The sequence below is a fragment of the Nilaparvata lugens genome, chromosome 1, assembly GCF_014356525.2.
Source record: "Nilaparvata lugens isolate BPH chromosome 1, ASM1435652v1, whole genome shotgun sequence".
NCBI lineage: Eukaryota > Metazoa > Arthropoda > Insecta > Hemiptera > Delphacidae > Nilaparvata > Nilaparvata lugens.
The window spans coordinates 18,311,078-18,327,156 of NC_052504.1; the positions used below are offsets into that span (position 1 = coordinate 18,311,078).

Genomic DNA, 16,079 nt, shown 5'->3' on the forward strand with positions numbered 1-16,079 from the left:
CTTAAATATGTGACATTTTCGAAAAAAACACGTTTGCATACAATTTTTTATATTTTCGCTCTTATAACTTGAAAAATCGATAGGAGAAATCCATGCTGGTTATGAGCTTGTAAAGCATTGAATTCTCTCCAATTCGATGTATTATTTCACACTTTTACGCATTTCCCTACAACTTTTGCAGAAGCTTTAGTGTTGAATGTGAAAACTCTAGTTTTGCAACAATAGACCAATAATTGTCAAAGGAATTTGGAGGAAATGTTTTTAACACAATTTTTGACTTCGCAGCTTTGTTGAGACTAGTTAGGAGGAGAACATATCAGAAGTCCGCATTCCTTACTCATGTGCTGAGGTGATGAGGCTGGTTTAAAAGTTGCATTTTTCAGTGTTTTGCTTCCACGTAAAGTTATGAGAAGTTATAAGAGCAAAAATAAAAAAAAATAGAATACGTGTTTTTTTTCCAAAAATGTCACATCTTCAAGAGCGGATATCTCGAGAACTAGAGAAAATATGAAAAAAGTTGTCCGATGAATATTGTAGGATATTATGTAAGCTTTTTTGCTAATTTTGTATACAACAGTTATGTCCGTAAGATACATAGTTTTCGTGTTATATGCGAGAAACCAAAAAATGGTACCTTTAAACCACTCCCACTCCGTCAGGGTGGGGGTGAGGACTTTCAATATATTCTCCCCATTATACCCTAAACAGAACTGCGGGGTAAAAGATTGTCTTCCAAACTTTTCCCTCTATAACCTTTCCTTGACTGGACCACTTTGTCATCTGCAGAAGAGTACAAGGAGCTGTTTGATATTGATAGATTTACATTAAAACTCTAATCATCTGAGCCCCGATTATCCGAATCGCTTTTTGAAGAGAGTATGCGAAGTTTCTGCTAATTTCCGCGAATTTCAGATATGCTCAAAATGCATTAACATTCAATAGTATCAACCAGTCATCAGTTATAACCATCAGTCAATCACCAGTTATAGATAATGTGTAAATTGTATAAATGAATAAATATCATTCATGCTTATAATACTGAAATGAAAACAACTCATTCCATGAATTGATTGGAATAAGAGAAAATGGAATAAAATTGATCCCGAACATCGTCGAAGACATAGTATGTGTTGGGGTTGAACCCATATTCTTGATGGTTATATTAATTACTAGCCGTAAGGCTCGCTTCGCTCGCCATATCCGTCTAGCCAGGGGGCTCCGCCCCCCTGGACCCCCGACTGGATCGTCCAAGAATGAAATCAGCAGGCTCGCTTCGCTCGCCTGCATTTTTCATTTGTAGGACGATCATATGTTAGGACGATCCAGTCGGGGGTCCAGACTAAACATCTGGGTAAACGGATATGGCGTGCGAAGCGAGCCTGACGGCTAGTAATATAATATTCCCAGGAATAGCTCTGATTGAAGTAGCAGTGCCCAATCAATTTTTCCGCGATAAATGCATTTCAATCTTCAACTTGGTGCCAACCTAACAAAGTCAACTCAACTTAATGCCAACCTGACAAAATTATTAATTTAGTTACCAGTTAACAACTTTTTCGAAGAGGTACTCTCTCTCTAGATTATAGTTCTATATTAACATATGGTATGGACATTTTTCAATTATAATTAAGAGAATAAGAAGAATGTACATGCTAAAAGACGAAGTTTAAATCCTCAAAAACCACCCTTAGAGTTAAAATATTGCCAAAAGATTTCTTAGTGCCCCTCTAAAGGGCCAACTGAACATACCTACCAAATTTGAACGTTTTTGGTCCGGTAGATTTTTAGTTCTGCGAGTGAGTGAGTGAGTGAGTCAGTCAGTCAGTCAGTGAGTGAGTGCCATTTCGCTTTTATATATATATAGATATAAAAATGATTGATTATTGAAATTGCTCTGCTTCTTAATGGGAATAAGAAAATATGAAAACACGTGAGAGCCACACACTATTAAAATCACCACAATATAAAACATTATGAAAGAAAGTTTCTTAGAAGTCTTTTATATTTGAAGGAGAAAATCCTATGAAACTGTGTACTTCTTGAAAAGTAATAAACTCATAGAAAAATATTGAGGAGCTCTTATTGCAGAAGTTGAAGCAGAACAGGAATAGCGAGTTTAAGTTTGTAGCTTACGTAAGCCAGAAACTTCCCAACTTTTTCAGCTAAACAAAGAGAAGTCTGTTAGTTGATTTTGAGAAGAACAAGAAGGAGTTGGAATCATATTATGAAGATATGAGTTTGTGAGTATGAGTGCGTGATGATATGGCGGGAACTGAAAATATCGGAGAGACTGAATTTATATTTTCTCCATACTTTTCGAGTCGGCACATTCAATTTGTTGTACTTTCCCAATAATAGAAATTTTATTATCCCCTTCAAGTTCTCTGTTGCAGGTGATTGGTTGTTGATAATTTGCAAAGGTAATTAGCTTTCATCATGCTTAAAAGTGATTAACTGTGTATTAACATAATCCAAACCTGGAACTATTGTGCATTGAGATTGGTGTTTGAACAATGAACATATAAAATTACATGATATTGAAGACGTAAAGTTTTGCTTTTAAAATGTGAAAGAATATAGAAAAATCTCTTGAATGCATAAAAATGATTTATTTCAGATCACGAGAAATCTCATTACATCTGCAACTGCCTTATCACGAATCATTCACTAAACATTCCTAGATTCTACAATGGATATATTATATAACAGATTATTCTTCCTAGCAATTAAGCAGATTGAGATTTTGAAAAATCATCGTGCATTCGAACTCTATGCAAAGTAAAAAAGCAATTTACAGCTATAGATTACTTGTTTATCAGGCAAAGATGAAGTAATAAAACTATCATTCATTATTTAATTTTTGAAGTTAAATTTTAAAATTTGCTTGCTATGTAGGTACATTACCATATCATATTTGGAGAAATGTCACTTTTCGATCATGGAGGCTATTTACTATTTTGACGACTAATTAGCGTTATCGATCAGGCAGGCAGAATCGATCATGTTGTGGGTTTGTGATTGGAAGGCAACAAAAGATTAAAGAAATATAATATTATAACTTGCATGGTTTGAGTCACTAGGAATCTCTAATGCTAAAGTGATTTGTTCTATTATAAATTGTGATTCATACTTATGAAATCGAACGGAATAGCAAACAACTAGAAATCATGACAAAACTTCGCTAATAAAACTAAGTTCCTAACAAGATATGAATTCCAAATCTAAATTGCAATCCATAAAACTCTATGAACAACTTACAGTATACACTTCCTTGGGTAAGACCTGGAATGATTTTTATACTTAATATCATAATGCAGACATCCTATCTCAACAAAACTAGGCTATCTATTCTTTCTTATTCCCTCTCTATGAAGCGCCTCCATCGAGTAAAACCAATAATGCAACTGGATTGAGAGGACTTTCAGATATTGCTTGGAAATGAAGGAAGCATAAATTATTCAAGAAAATAACCGATCGGAAATACAATATTACAATATGCAGTTATCAATTCAGACAAGGGAAGATCATTATATTACAGAATCTTGTCATATTCAATGTTGAATAGTTCAATGAAATTGATTGAACTGATACCATCATTCAGTATATTTCACATTCACGATTTATTTCGTTGCCTCCAGTTACGTTGCCCACGTATTTCTTCGTTTACGATGAAAAATTCGAATTTCTTACATCACGAAAATTAAAATTAGTTTGAATTGAAAAAATAAATAGTTTTGTGTCTCAGCAGATTATTTGGAAGTCCAATATGATCTTGGTATTAAAGTATGAGTATAAGAATAAGTGGACAGTAGAAAGTAGAAGGAAGAGGTTTTCATAACGAAAATATGGATTGGCAGTTCTATTCATCCGCCTGTTGTTTTTAGATAAAAATATTCTGGAACAATATGCAGATTAGAGTTCATCAAGTTCAGTTGAACAGAAATCAAAAGTACAATAAAGAGGAAGGAATTACGATTGCAGTATAATATTATGGAAAAGAAAACATTGCTAGAGAGACTTTCAGAAAATAACATAAATACCGAATGACTTGAGACAACACTTGAATATAATTCTAATGTTTTGCAGTCATCTTGAAGAATTATTTTTCCTAGATAGGACTGCAGTCTACTTACTTTAATCGTGCGACACTTGTATAACTCATCACCTGGAAAGATAGATTGAAGAAAAAATAGAAACGTAAGCTAACATTGGAGAAGGTGAACTTGGGAAGTACATTATAAGTTGAAGTGTCGTCCAAAAGAGTTGAAATGTAGTGAAATTCATGTAACGGGTAACATGTAATGATAAGGGGGTTGGAAAAATGGGAGATCCATGGAAAAAAGAGACTAGAGATCGTTTCCGACACAAGAAAAATCTCGGTCCGAAAGAGGCCGCTTAAATTTCAAGCTTTTTCCCGTGGCTGAACAAACTAAAGCAGCCCTAGTGGACTGAATACGTCAGTTGCAGACATTCAAATACTTTAATACTAGCCATCGGATTGTCAATTGCAGTGTCAGGGAACATTAATAAAGTGACAACAAAGGCTGGACAATAATAAAGTGGTTGACAGAGCATTTTGATGATGTGGGGGGGACGAGGGATGTTGAGGGTGGAGGTAAGGACCCTCTCACCACAAACCACCACTGCCTCGTCCTACAAATCTAACAAAGTTGTGTTCCTATTGACTTGCTGTCAAAAGCGGACTTTGCACAGATTCAGTCCACCTACTCTCCATTCACTACTCACTGGTCATTGCTCTCACTCGCTCTGTTTACTACTGTTTGTATCAATTCAAATTGAGAGTAGTTTTGTGTGAAAGCCTACTCCTCCCTTAATTACTGTATTGTCCGTACAACCTTTAAATGAATGAATTAATAGTAAATGTAGTACAGTAGTGCTTCTACTTGAAACTAACACAAATACGGTACTGACAAAACACAATAAAAATTATCAAGTACACTTTATTTCATTGCAACAATACTAGTTCAAACCCTTCAAGAGTAAATGAATTAATAAACAACATTAAGTTGATGCTAAAGAAGACCTAGGAAGAATGGTGAACAGTATTGACAATCTTACGTTAATGACTGTGAATAAAAGTTGATAAAAAAACCTGTAGACCTGTAACTGTGAGTTGTGGGAATGTTTTATTCAAATACGTTTTAAACTGGGTTTTTGATACATTTTTTCCGCTCAATATGAAGTATGCATGCTGGTGAAAACATCTAACAAGTAACAGTATTGAAAATCTGATTATATGGCACAGACTATGTAAGTCTGATGTAGCTATGAGATTAATAGGCAACGAAAATTAATACTTTACTGCTACCAACTATTATTAGTTGATCTACATACATTGGAATGGACTCATGATTAATTGAGCTTAGGACTAATCAATAATAACTTCCGACACAAGTTTCAACCGCTTGGAAGCTTCCAAAGCTCCTCATTGGTGATTGATTACACACAGAAGTGTGGTAGACCCTGTGACCTCCTACTAATGAAGTAGGTTCATTATTATTCTGCTGGAATATGAATAACTAGCAGTCTAGTAACATTGTAAAATAATTCAGTTTACTTGATTGATAGAAAAATATTGCTAGAGCTTCTCGAGCACTAAAATTACTTTAAATAGAATAAGCTCATGAGAAAAAATAATGATGTTGAGGTTTATCATTTCTAAGGTGAGTGTACTTTGAGAGCGGAGTGAGAATCGTATGAAGCAATCAGTCAGTGAATGAACAGAATAAGAACGGTCTTGAATCCGCGCTTCTATTAATAGTTCAAGCGATTGAACTGCTCAAATCGTTTTTGGTTGAAATTCCTCTAAAGCTCGAACACAGTTCACGAGATCTTCGAATTAAATTTATTGTAATGTAATATCGATCTTCTCATGGGTACTCAGTGAGCTTGAATTAACGATATAGCACGAAGTGCGATATTCAATTCAGTTCTTCTTGGCTTGAATTATGTTTCAAAGTTTAGGAGGGAAGTGATTAATTTCGTGAACAATGGCTGTGCATTCACCATTGTTCACTTCGACCCAACATTCTGCATTGAAACTACCAACTTTAGGTAGGTTTACTTTCCTACATGACAACAATTGAAGGCTGCCATCAAGTTTTAATGGTTTCAAGTTATTTTATAAATTACCTAGCACGTAATTATCAAGCATTTCTGCACAGGAAAAAGTAAATCAACAATTTATCGTACTGCAACACACTAATAACGTACTTATTAATGAGTTGAAGACAGAGAATAGAGAACGATGAATGTTCAGGCTAAAATGATGACACTGAGATTTTGTATGAAATTTTACTTATTTATTGTAAAATAACAAAAATGTTTCGTAACATGTTTCAAAACCATGTTTGTTATTTTACAATAAATAAGTAACATTTTGGACAGAATCAGAGTTCATTTATAAATTATCTAGCACGCAATTAAGCAATGCTGCACAGGAAAAAGTAATTCAACAATTTATCATATTGCAACATACTAATAACGTACTTATTGATGAGTTAAGATGATTTATTAATGAACTGATTCTGTCTAAAATGTTACGTATTTATTGTAAAATAACAAACATGGTTTTGAAACATGTTACGAAACATTTTTGTTATTTTACAATAAATAAGTAAAATTCCAGACAGAATCAGTTCATTTATAAATCATCTTCAACTCATCAATAAGTACGCTATTAGTATGTTGCAATATGATAAATTGTTGAATTACTTTTTCCTGTGCAGCATTGCTTAATTGCGTGCTAGATAATTTATAAATGAACTCTGATTCTGTCTTAAATGTTACTTATTAATTGTAAAATAACAAACATGGTTTCGAAACAGGTTACATGTTAAGAAACATGTTTGTTATTTTACAATAAATAAGTAAAATTTCAGACAAAATCCCAGTGTCTTCATTTTAGCCTGAGCATTCATCGTTCTCTATTCTCTGTCTTCAGGACATCAATAAGTACGTTTCGAAACCATGTTTGTTATTTTAAAATAAAAAAGTAACATTTTAGTCAAAATCCCCAGTGTTTTCATTATGGATAGATATCACAACATTTCACCAGCAACAGTATCTGAAGGTCAGACTAGATTTGAATCATCAAATGTTTCGTGAGTTGAAAAAATATCATCCTTCTAATGTGGATTGAAATTAATGTAAATTGAACTTCGAATATGTTGAATAGAAGATTGTCATAGAGCTGAAGCTTACGGCAGGATTAAAGCCTACATAACAAACACGCTTCCCAAGTTTGTGAGCCTCGAGGTCTACAACCTCCCTAAACTACAAGACTGCATTGAGATACAAGTAAACTTTTCACATCAATGTTACACACTTGTACATCAGCTAATGAGCTACTTCAGCCAAGCCGCTCTTCTTCTCATATCTCTTGCGGTTATATTCTAGAAAAAGTACAGAACATTTTCAGAACCATAGTATAGCTATTCCATTCATGACCTTTCAGCTTTCAAATTAATTTATAAAGAATGATTGAAAATTTTCATGAAAACATCTTAGCATCTTATTTGATGTGAAGAGGGTTGGATGATTGCATCTCAGACTGGCTCCGGTTGGATTCAAAAATCACCAAACCATAATACCCATACTTCTCCAAATATTTATGTTTTGTTTATTACTCTCTTGCCTTACTACCGCACTTGAGAAAAGTATTCATTAAAAAATTTAGACAAATTCCAAGATTTTTCATAATATCAACTTGAATTTCCTGTTTGGTCAATCTTTATATTATATTAATTGTGAATATGAATACAGCTATTTTCTTTGAATTGGTGATCTGGTAAGCTAGGAATGAAATACATAATATGCAATGATATAATTCTGTGAATTTTTTACTGGTACATAGAATTGATTTTCTCATAAGTTGCGTACAGATATACGCGCCGTGAACATGAGCAATTCACTTTTAATCAGCTGATGCCAAGCTTTTTATATCTGTATCTTACCGTTTTCTGTAAAAATACAGATATAATCAGCTGTTTAAAAGTGAATTGCTCATGTTCGCGGCGCGTATATCTATACGCACCTATGAAAGTCAAGAAGAAAACATTCCTGAACAGAAAAGTACAGTATGTACACCAGCAATCTTTTCATTTGCAACTGATACTCATTTGAATGAAGTGTTGCAACTTTTAGACATTGGCTTACTACTATCAAAATTCGGAAAGGGAACAGTTTTGGGCTAGGACTGTTGATCCTTCTCTAATTATGTATTTGATGTGTGTATTGTTAAATGTGAAAACTGAATAAATAAATAAATTCTGTGGATTCATGAATTTTAAACATAACTTTACATGTACTACCTTGGCACAAGGTCTCAAGTTTGAGCCCCTTATTTATCGCTAACATTCAGAGGTAATTAATGTAATGACATTTACATCAGTATTATATTTTTCTCTTTATTTCCATGTTCGTCATACGGAACTGAAACAAGGGAGTAGCACTCCGCAGTAAATGACCCGTCAAGAACCCATCAAGAATTTGTTTGTTCGTGGATCATAAGCGAACAATAAAATGTCTGTGTTAATATTACACAGTTGTGTTATCACACATTGTCATTCTTGTTTATAAACTGTAATAATACTATCTGTGGTTATTGTCTACAAACAAATTATGTGTAATGTGTATAAATCATGATGGAGGCAGAGAAAAATGTAATGTGTGTATAAATTGTGATGGAGGCAGAGAGTACTGACTTTGTTAGCCCAGCAGCAAGCACAGGAGAATGGCTGAGGCCCGTTGGACGAGTTGACATGCCGCTTGTTGGCGTGGCGTCGTCTCTTGCGGACTTTGCTGGGCACCGCATACATGTAGTTGGAGAAACGCCGCCGTGAGTGGCGCACAATCGACACCCAATCGATCATGCTGCACTGCAACGCCTAGCACTCAATCATAGTCACTTCACAATTTGCGCCAATCACAAACGTCGCCAAAAAAACGCCAACAAAAGCTGAACCAATATAAAGAAGAAGAAGAACTAATAAATGACGGCGAACCGCTGCCACAAGGACGGTTTCATATCACAACTGCTCTCTTTCCATCTTTTTCTAACACACACACTCCACTTATTATTTATTAGCCCAAGTCCTTCAATTCGCCGCACAACAAAACTCTATTCAACGTCTTCTCACTCATTTTGTCGTCACCGTAGACATCGTCAGCAGACACAATGAAACCAAAAATAAATAATAAGACGTTCACAACTATCGATCCTCACTCACATGGTTTTTGTGGTACTACCCTGCAACACATTTTCAAATTCAAGTGATGCTGTGATCTTTTCTGATAAGCCAGTAGTGATCTGGTATTTCATTAAAAATGAGTTTCTAAATATTTTAGAGAGAAGATTCTGATCTAGTACAAGAATCTAGATGAATTCAAACTGAATTATTGTTCTATCATTATCTCGTTTCTATTCCGTAATAGTTTTAGGAAGAGATACATCAAAATGTCTTATGAAGCCACAAGCTAGTGAGATATAAATAAAATAAATAAATAAATGCTTATTTCCAAAAAAAAACTAAAACTACAACATCAATTACACAAAAAATTAGTTAAATTACAATGACATACAACAGTTAGTTACAAGAATATTTATAATGTGTCCTCTACTTGTTTAGTTTTTTCTGTGTGGAAATTGACCTACTCCACTATGGCGTACCATGTTCTAGAGTAGGTGTTCATTGAAGCTATAGAAGCACTGATAGGAGTGATATAAGAGCATTGGATTCAGCAGAACGGGAATTTTATCTACAAAGATGTATTATTTCAATTTAGAATATATAATATATTAACTATACTAAAATAATAATTGCTTAAAGGATAATGTAAGTTGAAAAAATTCTATACATGATGAGAAAAAGTTAGTAATTTCAGGAGGAATCTGCTATCTAGAAATAAAACTATTCTGATAAAAGTTTTTACTCACAGACTAACACAAAATCCACTAGTCTACTGGTATTCTAAAACTGAGCAATGATTTTTTTAAAGTTTTAATCTCATCAAGGAGGAAACAATTTGAAGCATTCATTCGTCAGAGTTCAGAATAATTGTTGAGATTAGGAAGAAAAATGTATTGGCCTTGATATTTATAACTTTTTCTAGTATGTTGATTTGATAATAGAATAAAAGATGAGTATTCTCCATTCTGATTTTTCATTTTCTCCAGAAATTTCTTTACTGTTCAACTTTTCCTAGTAGTTTGATAAAAAATGGAGAATAGGTAATCTTCATTCTGTTTTTCATCTCCACTACATATTCCTCTATAAAACATGACTAGATTCATTTTATTGATTTATGACGTATTTTAGAAGAAAAGTCATTCACTTTTCACCAAGTAGGCGAATGGGGAATATGCGAGCAGAGTTCAGTTTTATGTTATCTCTCTCAAAATTAATAATTGAATAAGTCTATGAATTAAATTTTCTCAACTTCACATCACACATTCGTGTTTTCTACATTCGTTTTTCGGTACATTTTATTAACTTTGGAGTCTTCTAAATCAATTCATTCAACTCGAGTACCTTTTATTCACCCAATTATCAACATATTCACAAATCTTACTTATCACTATTGCATCTCTTAATACAAGCCTCTTGAATTTCCTCTGTATCTCTAGATGACATTCTTCTGATTGCATTACATCCTGCTATACACTCTACTAGCCGTCAGGCTCGCTTCGCTCGCCATATCTGTCTACTATCTTCAACTTGGTGCCAACCTAACAAAGTCAACTCAACTTAATGCCAACCTGACAAAATTTTTACTTTCCTTGCCCTACTACCATAGGTAAGGAAAGTATTGCTTTCCAAAAAAAATTAAGGTACCCCAATTTCAAGTTTTCTATACGTTTCAAGGTCCCCTGAGTCCAAAAACATGATTTTTGGGTATTGGTCTGTGTGTGTGTATGTGTGTATGTGTGTGTGTGTGTATGTCTGTGAACACGATAACTCCATTCCTAATTAACCGATCGACTTGAAATTTTAAACTTAAGGTCCCTATACCATGAGGACCCGACAATAAGAAATTCAATAAAATTCAATTCAAGATGGCGGAAAAAATGGCGGATAATTACTAAAAAACCATGTTTTTCACGTTTTTCTCGAAAATGGCTCTAACGATTTTCTTCAAATTTATATCATGGATAGCTATTCATAAGCCCTATCAACTAGCATAAGTCTCATTTCTGGGAAAATTTCAGGAGCTCCGTAATATTCTTGAGAAAAATGGCGGAAAATGACTAAAAAAACATGTTTTTCACGGTTTTCTCGAAAACGGCTCCAACGATTTTCTTCAAATTTATACCATGGATAGCTATTTTTAAGCCCTATCAACTGGCATAAGTTTCATTTCTGGGAAAATTTCAGGAGCTCCGTAATATTCTTGAGAAAAATGGCGGATAATGACTAAAAATCCATGTTTTTCACCGTTTTCTCGAAAACTGCTCTAACGATTTACTTCAAATTCATAAGCACTATCAACTGGCATGAGTCTCATTTCTGGGAAAATTCCATGAGCTCCGTAATATTCTTGAGAAAAATGGCGGATAATGACCAGAAACCAGGTTTTTCACGGTTTTCTCGAAAACGGCTCTAACGATTTTCTTCAAATTCAAGCCATGGGTAGCTATTCATAAGTCCTATCAAATGACATGAGTTTTTTCCTTGGAAAATTGCAGGAGCTCCGTAATATTCTTGAGAAAAATGGCGGATAATTACTAAAAAACCATGTTTTTCACGATTTTTTCAAAATAACTTGACCGATTTTTTTCAAATTCATACTCTGTATAGTTATTTATCAGCTCTATTAACTGGCATGAGTCTCCTTTCTGGGAAACTAATGGGGGGTCCACCCCATCCTTGAGAAATGGACTTTGTAACCTCCTTCTCGTGCATGAGGTAGGTAGGTAGAGCAGTTCATAAAAAGAACACATAGTCGAGATATTTCATCTGTAGAACAGCTGTTCTGACGACTAAAAAAATCATTGAATTTCACAATTTACACAAAGGAAAAAGTACTCTGAAAACAATTATATATACACATAATTATACAAAAGTCTGATCGTAGTTCCGAATATGAGCAAGGAAAGTTGTGTGAGTGTACCACACCAGATTTTTAATTTAGTTACCAGAACAACTGTTTCGAAGAGGTACTCTCTCTAGATTATAGTTCTATGTTAACATATGGTATGGACATTTCAATTATAATTTTAAGATATTGGAATAAGAAGAATATACATGCTAAAAGAACTTTAAACCCTTAAAAATCACCCTTAGAGTTGAAATATCGCCAAAAGATTTCTTAGTGCGCCTCTAAAGCGCCAACTGAACATACCTACCAAATTTGAACGACTTTGGTCCGGTAGATTTTTAGTTCTGCAAGTGAGTGAGTGCCATTTCGCTTTCATATATATATATATATATATATATATATATATATATATATAATATATATATATATATATATATAGAAGAAGAAGAAGAAGAAGACGAAGATGAAATAGGAGGGATATATTGGTAATGACCAATGATGATGATATTTCTGAATTTAGTTTATTGAAATCTGAATTTAAACATGGACGAAAAGATTTACCTACACTCTCATTTTTTCTAATAAATTATGAACTTCTCGTGCGGCAAGAAATGTAACCAACTAGTGGTCTTTCGAAATGAGTTTCTAGTAGCAGTTAAATTACAGGAGAAGATTAATTTCAGAGAGCTCTCCAAGAAAATAAATGAGATGCTGGCTAATTCAAGATACCAACAGTGTTAGAAGAAACGGAGCAGTAATAGAGAGGGAGTGTTGAACTTGAGCAAAGCAGTGGAGAAGAAAGTAAACTTAATTGCATCGTGGCTATGATGATCTGCCATGAGTTGTGATGGATCATCCAGTGTAGCGCAAACTCTATCTGTTTCTACTCTAGCAATCTCTCCGGCCTGTTCTCCAGAAATCACCCCTTCCACCCTCCCACCACAATTACCTAGTGGAAACCCTAGTAGAAATACACCCTCAGTTGTTCACAAGCTGTCTAATAAGCAGAGATGAGAAGTGGTGGAATTTCAAGGCTAATAATCCAAATACGTTAAATCCAAATAAATATGGTGAAATGAAAATGTGAGTTGTAGTTATACAGGGTGGGTGAAAAGTCCGAGAACGCTTAATATCTCATACACAAAGGTAATTTGACGGTGAGTGTGATTGGGGATCCTACTCAAATTGAAAAAAACTACTTTACAATGACTTTAAAAATCTGGTCCGCCATATTGGATCCGCCATATTGAATGCAACTTCATTTTTTTAATAGGAAGGTGGTCATGCGATACATGATTTCGATACGGAATTTCAAGGAATAATGATTGGCGAAAACCGCACATCGATATCTCAAACCGTTCAGAAGATATCCATTGATTATCAATCAAATCAGAAATGGAATACATGAGTGGTATTGATTAATAATGTGAATATCTTCTAAACGGTTCGAGATATCGATGTACGGTTTTCGCCATTCATTTTTTCATGAAATTCCGTACCGAAATCATGTATCGCATGACCACCTTCCTATTTAAAAAAATAAAGTTGCATTCAAAATGGCTGGAACAAGATGGCGGACCAGATTTTTAAAGTCATAGTAAAGTAGTATTTTCAATTCGAGTAACATCCCCAATCATACCTACCTTGGAATCACTTATTCTTATGAGATACTAAGCCGTTCTTAGACTTTTTTCTCTCTTCTCTGCTTTGAATAGTATTGATTAATATTGTGAATATCTTCGAAACGGTTTGAGATATCGATATGCGGTTTCCGCCATTCATTTTTTTCTTGGAATTCCGTATCGAAATCACTTATCGCATGACCACCTTCCTATTTAAAAAAAAAAAACAAAGTTGCATTCAATATGGCGGATCCAAGATGGCGGACGAGATTTTTGAAGTCATAGTAATGTAGTATTTTCCATTTTAGAAGGATCCTCAATCACACCCACCGTCAAATTACCTTCCTGCATGAGATATTAAGCCGTTCTCGGACTTTTCACTCACTCTGTATGGTATACAGCATGGTGAAACAAGAAGAAACTCAATTATATTAAACTTAATTTACTGTAAGAAATCCTTTTATAACAATGTGATTGACTAGTAAGCCTCAAGATTAGTAAGTTTTAGATGTCGAAACATTTACATGAACGAAAGAGAGTTCTATTTTTCAATTAACTTCGTATTTGTTAATAACTTTTCCATCACTACATATGTATGTGATTCTGATTCCAGTTGTTACCGTTACTGGTGTCACATATATATTTTCGAACCGATACATTCTCATGTTCATGATAAGCTCCTTCTTATGAATTCAAGTGAATATAATATTATATTGAATATAGAAGTTTGTATATTTTTGAACCCAAAGTTGATTCAAAGTGAAGCAACATAACCCACGTTTTAGACATCAAAATTCGGAAATGAAACAGTTTTAGGCTAGGCTTGATGGTTCTTTTCTGATCATGTATTTGATTTGTGTATTATGAAATGTATATGAATAAATAATTATGTGCATCTCATAACATTTCCATGAAGATTATTGCAGGTTACAATTTATGATTTATGAAAATCGTATAAAATTAAGGATGAGACCAAAAGTTCTTTCTCACTTTTTCACGAATCTATTGTGAGTCGAATATAATAATTGAACAGTCATAGTGATACTACTGTCTCATTTCTATTAACTCATGAGGTCTTCATACCAAGCTGAAAGTCAAAAGTCCAATGCCAAGTCTTATGAATTTCTTCTTATAATCGACTATGAATAATAGAGTTATTGCTTGAATTTCCTTGAATTCTCTTGAGTTATTGCTATCCAATTCAAGACATATCCAATGAATCAAAAGTAAGCTCTGACCTGATCCACTGATAAACACCACTCGAAATAGTATCGACAGACATTATGAGTTTTGTAAGAACAAGAGAGAATTCAACAACTGAGTGGAATGCATTGTTTGTTTACACAGACAGAGCGCGCGGTCTGAGTGAGACTGACTGAGGTTGCTGGCCAACAAGAATAACATCTCTATAATTAGTTTGTGCGCGAATACCCGACCAATAGTGATGATAGGATCATCCTCTGGCCTGCCTGTTTGCCTGCCTTGCTGGTTAGTTAACAAGATAAGGTGTGGTGCTGGGCGGGGGTGGGTTACAACTGAGGGAATAGCCGACCGCCTCACAAAGCACACGTTGAGTCTAACAATCATCAAGCTTTCGAGCAAAGGAAGAATTCGGGTGATTTATAAAAGAAGAGCGGCAGCTTTTGAAAAAGTCTCAAAATAACAATCCGCCACAGAAACAAGACACAATAAAACAGAAATCGGCTGTTTTTAGGTTTTTTTAAAACAACTTGTAACCTGAGTACTGATTCTGGCTTCTAATATTCGAATTTTGCTCACTGGGAGCGCTGTTTACTGTACCTATAGTGAGGTCCACGTTATAATTGCAGTGTCGATCCTCTGTCTTGTAAATGCCTTCTATAGAAGGTGATACAGGGTTGCTGATATAATATTAACAGTTCATTCTCGTTTAAAATAATCAATTATTATATTTCATTGAGCAAGAAATTATATTTTTTAATCATTTCATGATGAATTTTCATGATTAAAAAGAAATATTTTGTTAATTAATTATTAATTCTACATTGTTAAAAGACGATCTGGCAACAGAGCAAAGAGAAAAAAGATAGCGCTCTCCACTTTGTTGAATGATAGACAAGGATAGCAATATCATTGGTAATCTAAAACTGCCATTATAACGTGGACCTCACTATAGAATTAGTATTGGATAATTCAATTCAACTGTATTAAAAATCAATTAGTAATAAATCAAGTAGTAAACAAGGGGATCTCTACAGAGTCAAGAAACTTTAAATAATATTCTAAAATGCATAATTATTTTTGAAATGGATTCAGAATGCACCTACTGAAGTTATTATACACTCTAATTCATTTAGAAATATTTAGGAATTACTCAAGAAATTTGGAGTATTAATCGGAATCATAGTTAACAGTAAT

General features: G+C 34.1%; 1 protein-coding gene across 16 annotated transcripts in view; it reads right to left on the minus strand.

Moving 5' to 3' along the window:
• The window catches only part of LOC111052229 (disks large 1 tumor suppressor protein), a 748,988-nt gene that overhangs the window by 277,366 nt on the left and 455,543 nt on the right, over window positions 1-16,079 (minus strand). For 8 of the 16 annotated variants that reach the window (XM_039432558.1, XM_039432544.1, XM_039432488.1 and 5 more), the window contains one exon: window positions 3,259-3,282. The exons of 5 other annotated variants lie outside the window; for them this stretch is intronic. In XM_039432558.1, the coding sequence (XP_039288492.1) occupies window positions 3,259-3,282 (24 nt within the window). Of the gene's footprint in view, window positions 1-3,258; window positions 3,283-8,726; window positions 9,272-16,079 lie in introns of all 16 variants that reach the window. 3 more of the 16 variants (XM_039432569.1, XM_039432566.1, XM_039432561.1) reach the window with 2 other exon arrangements.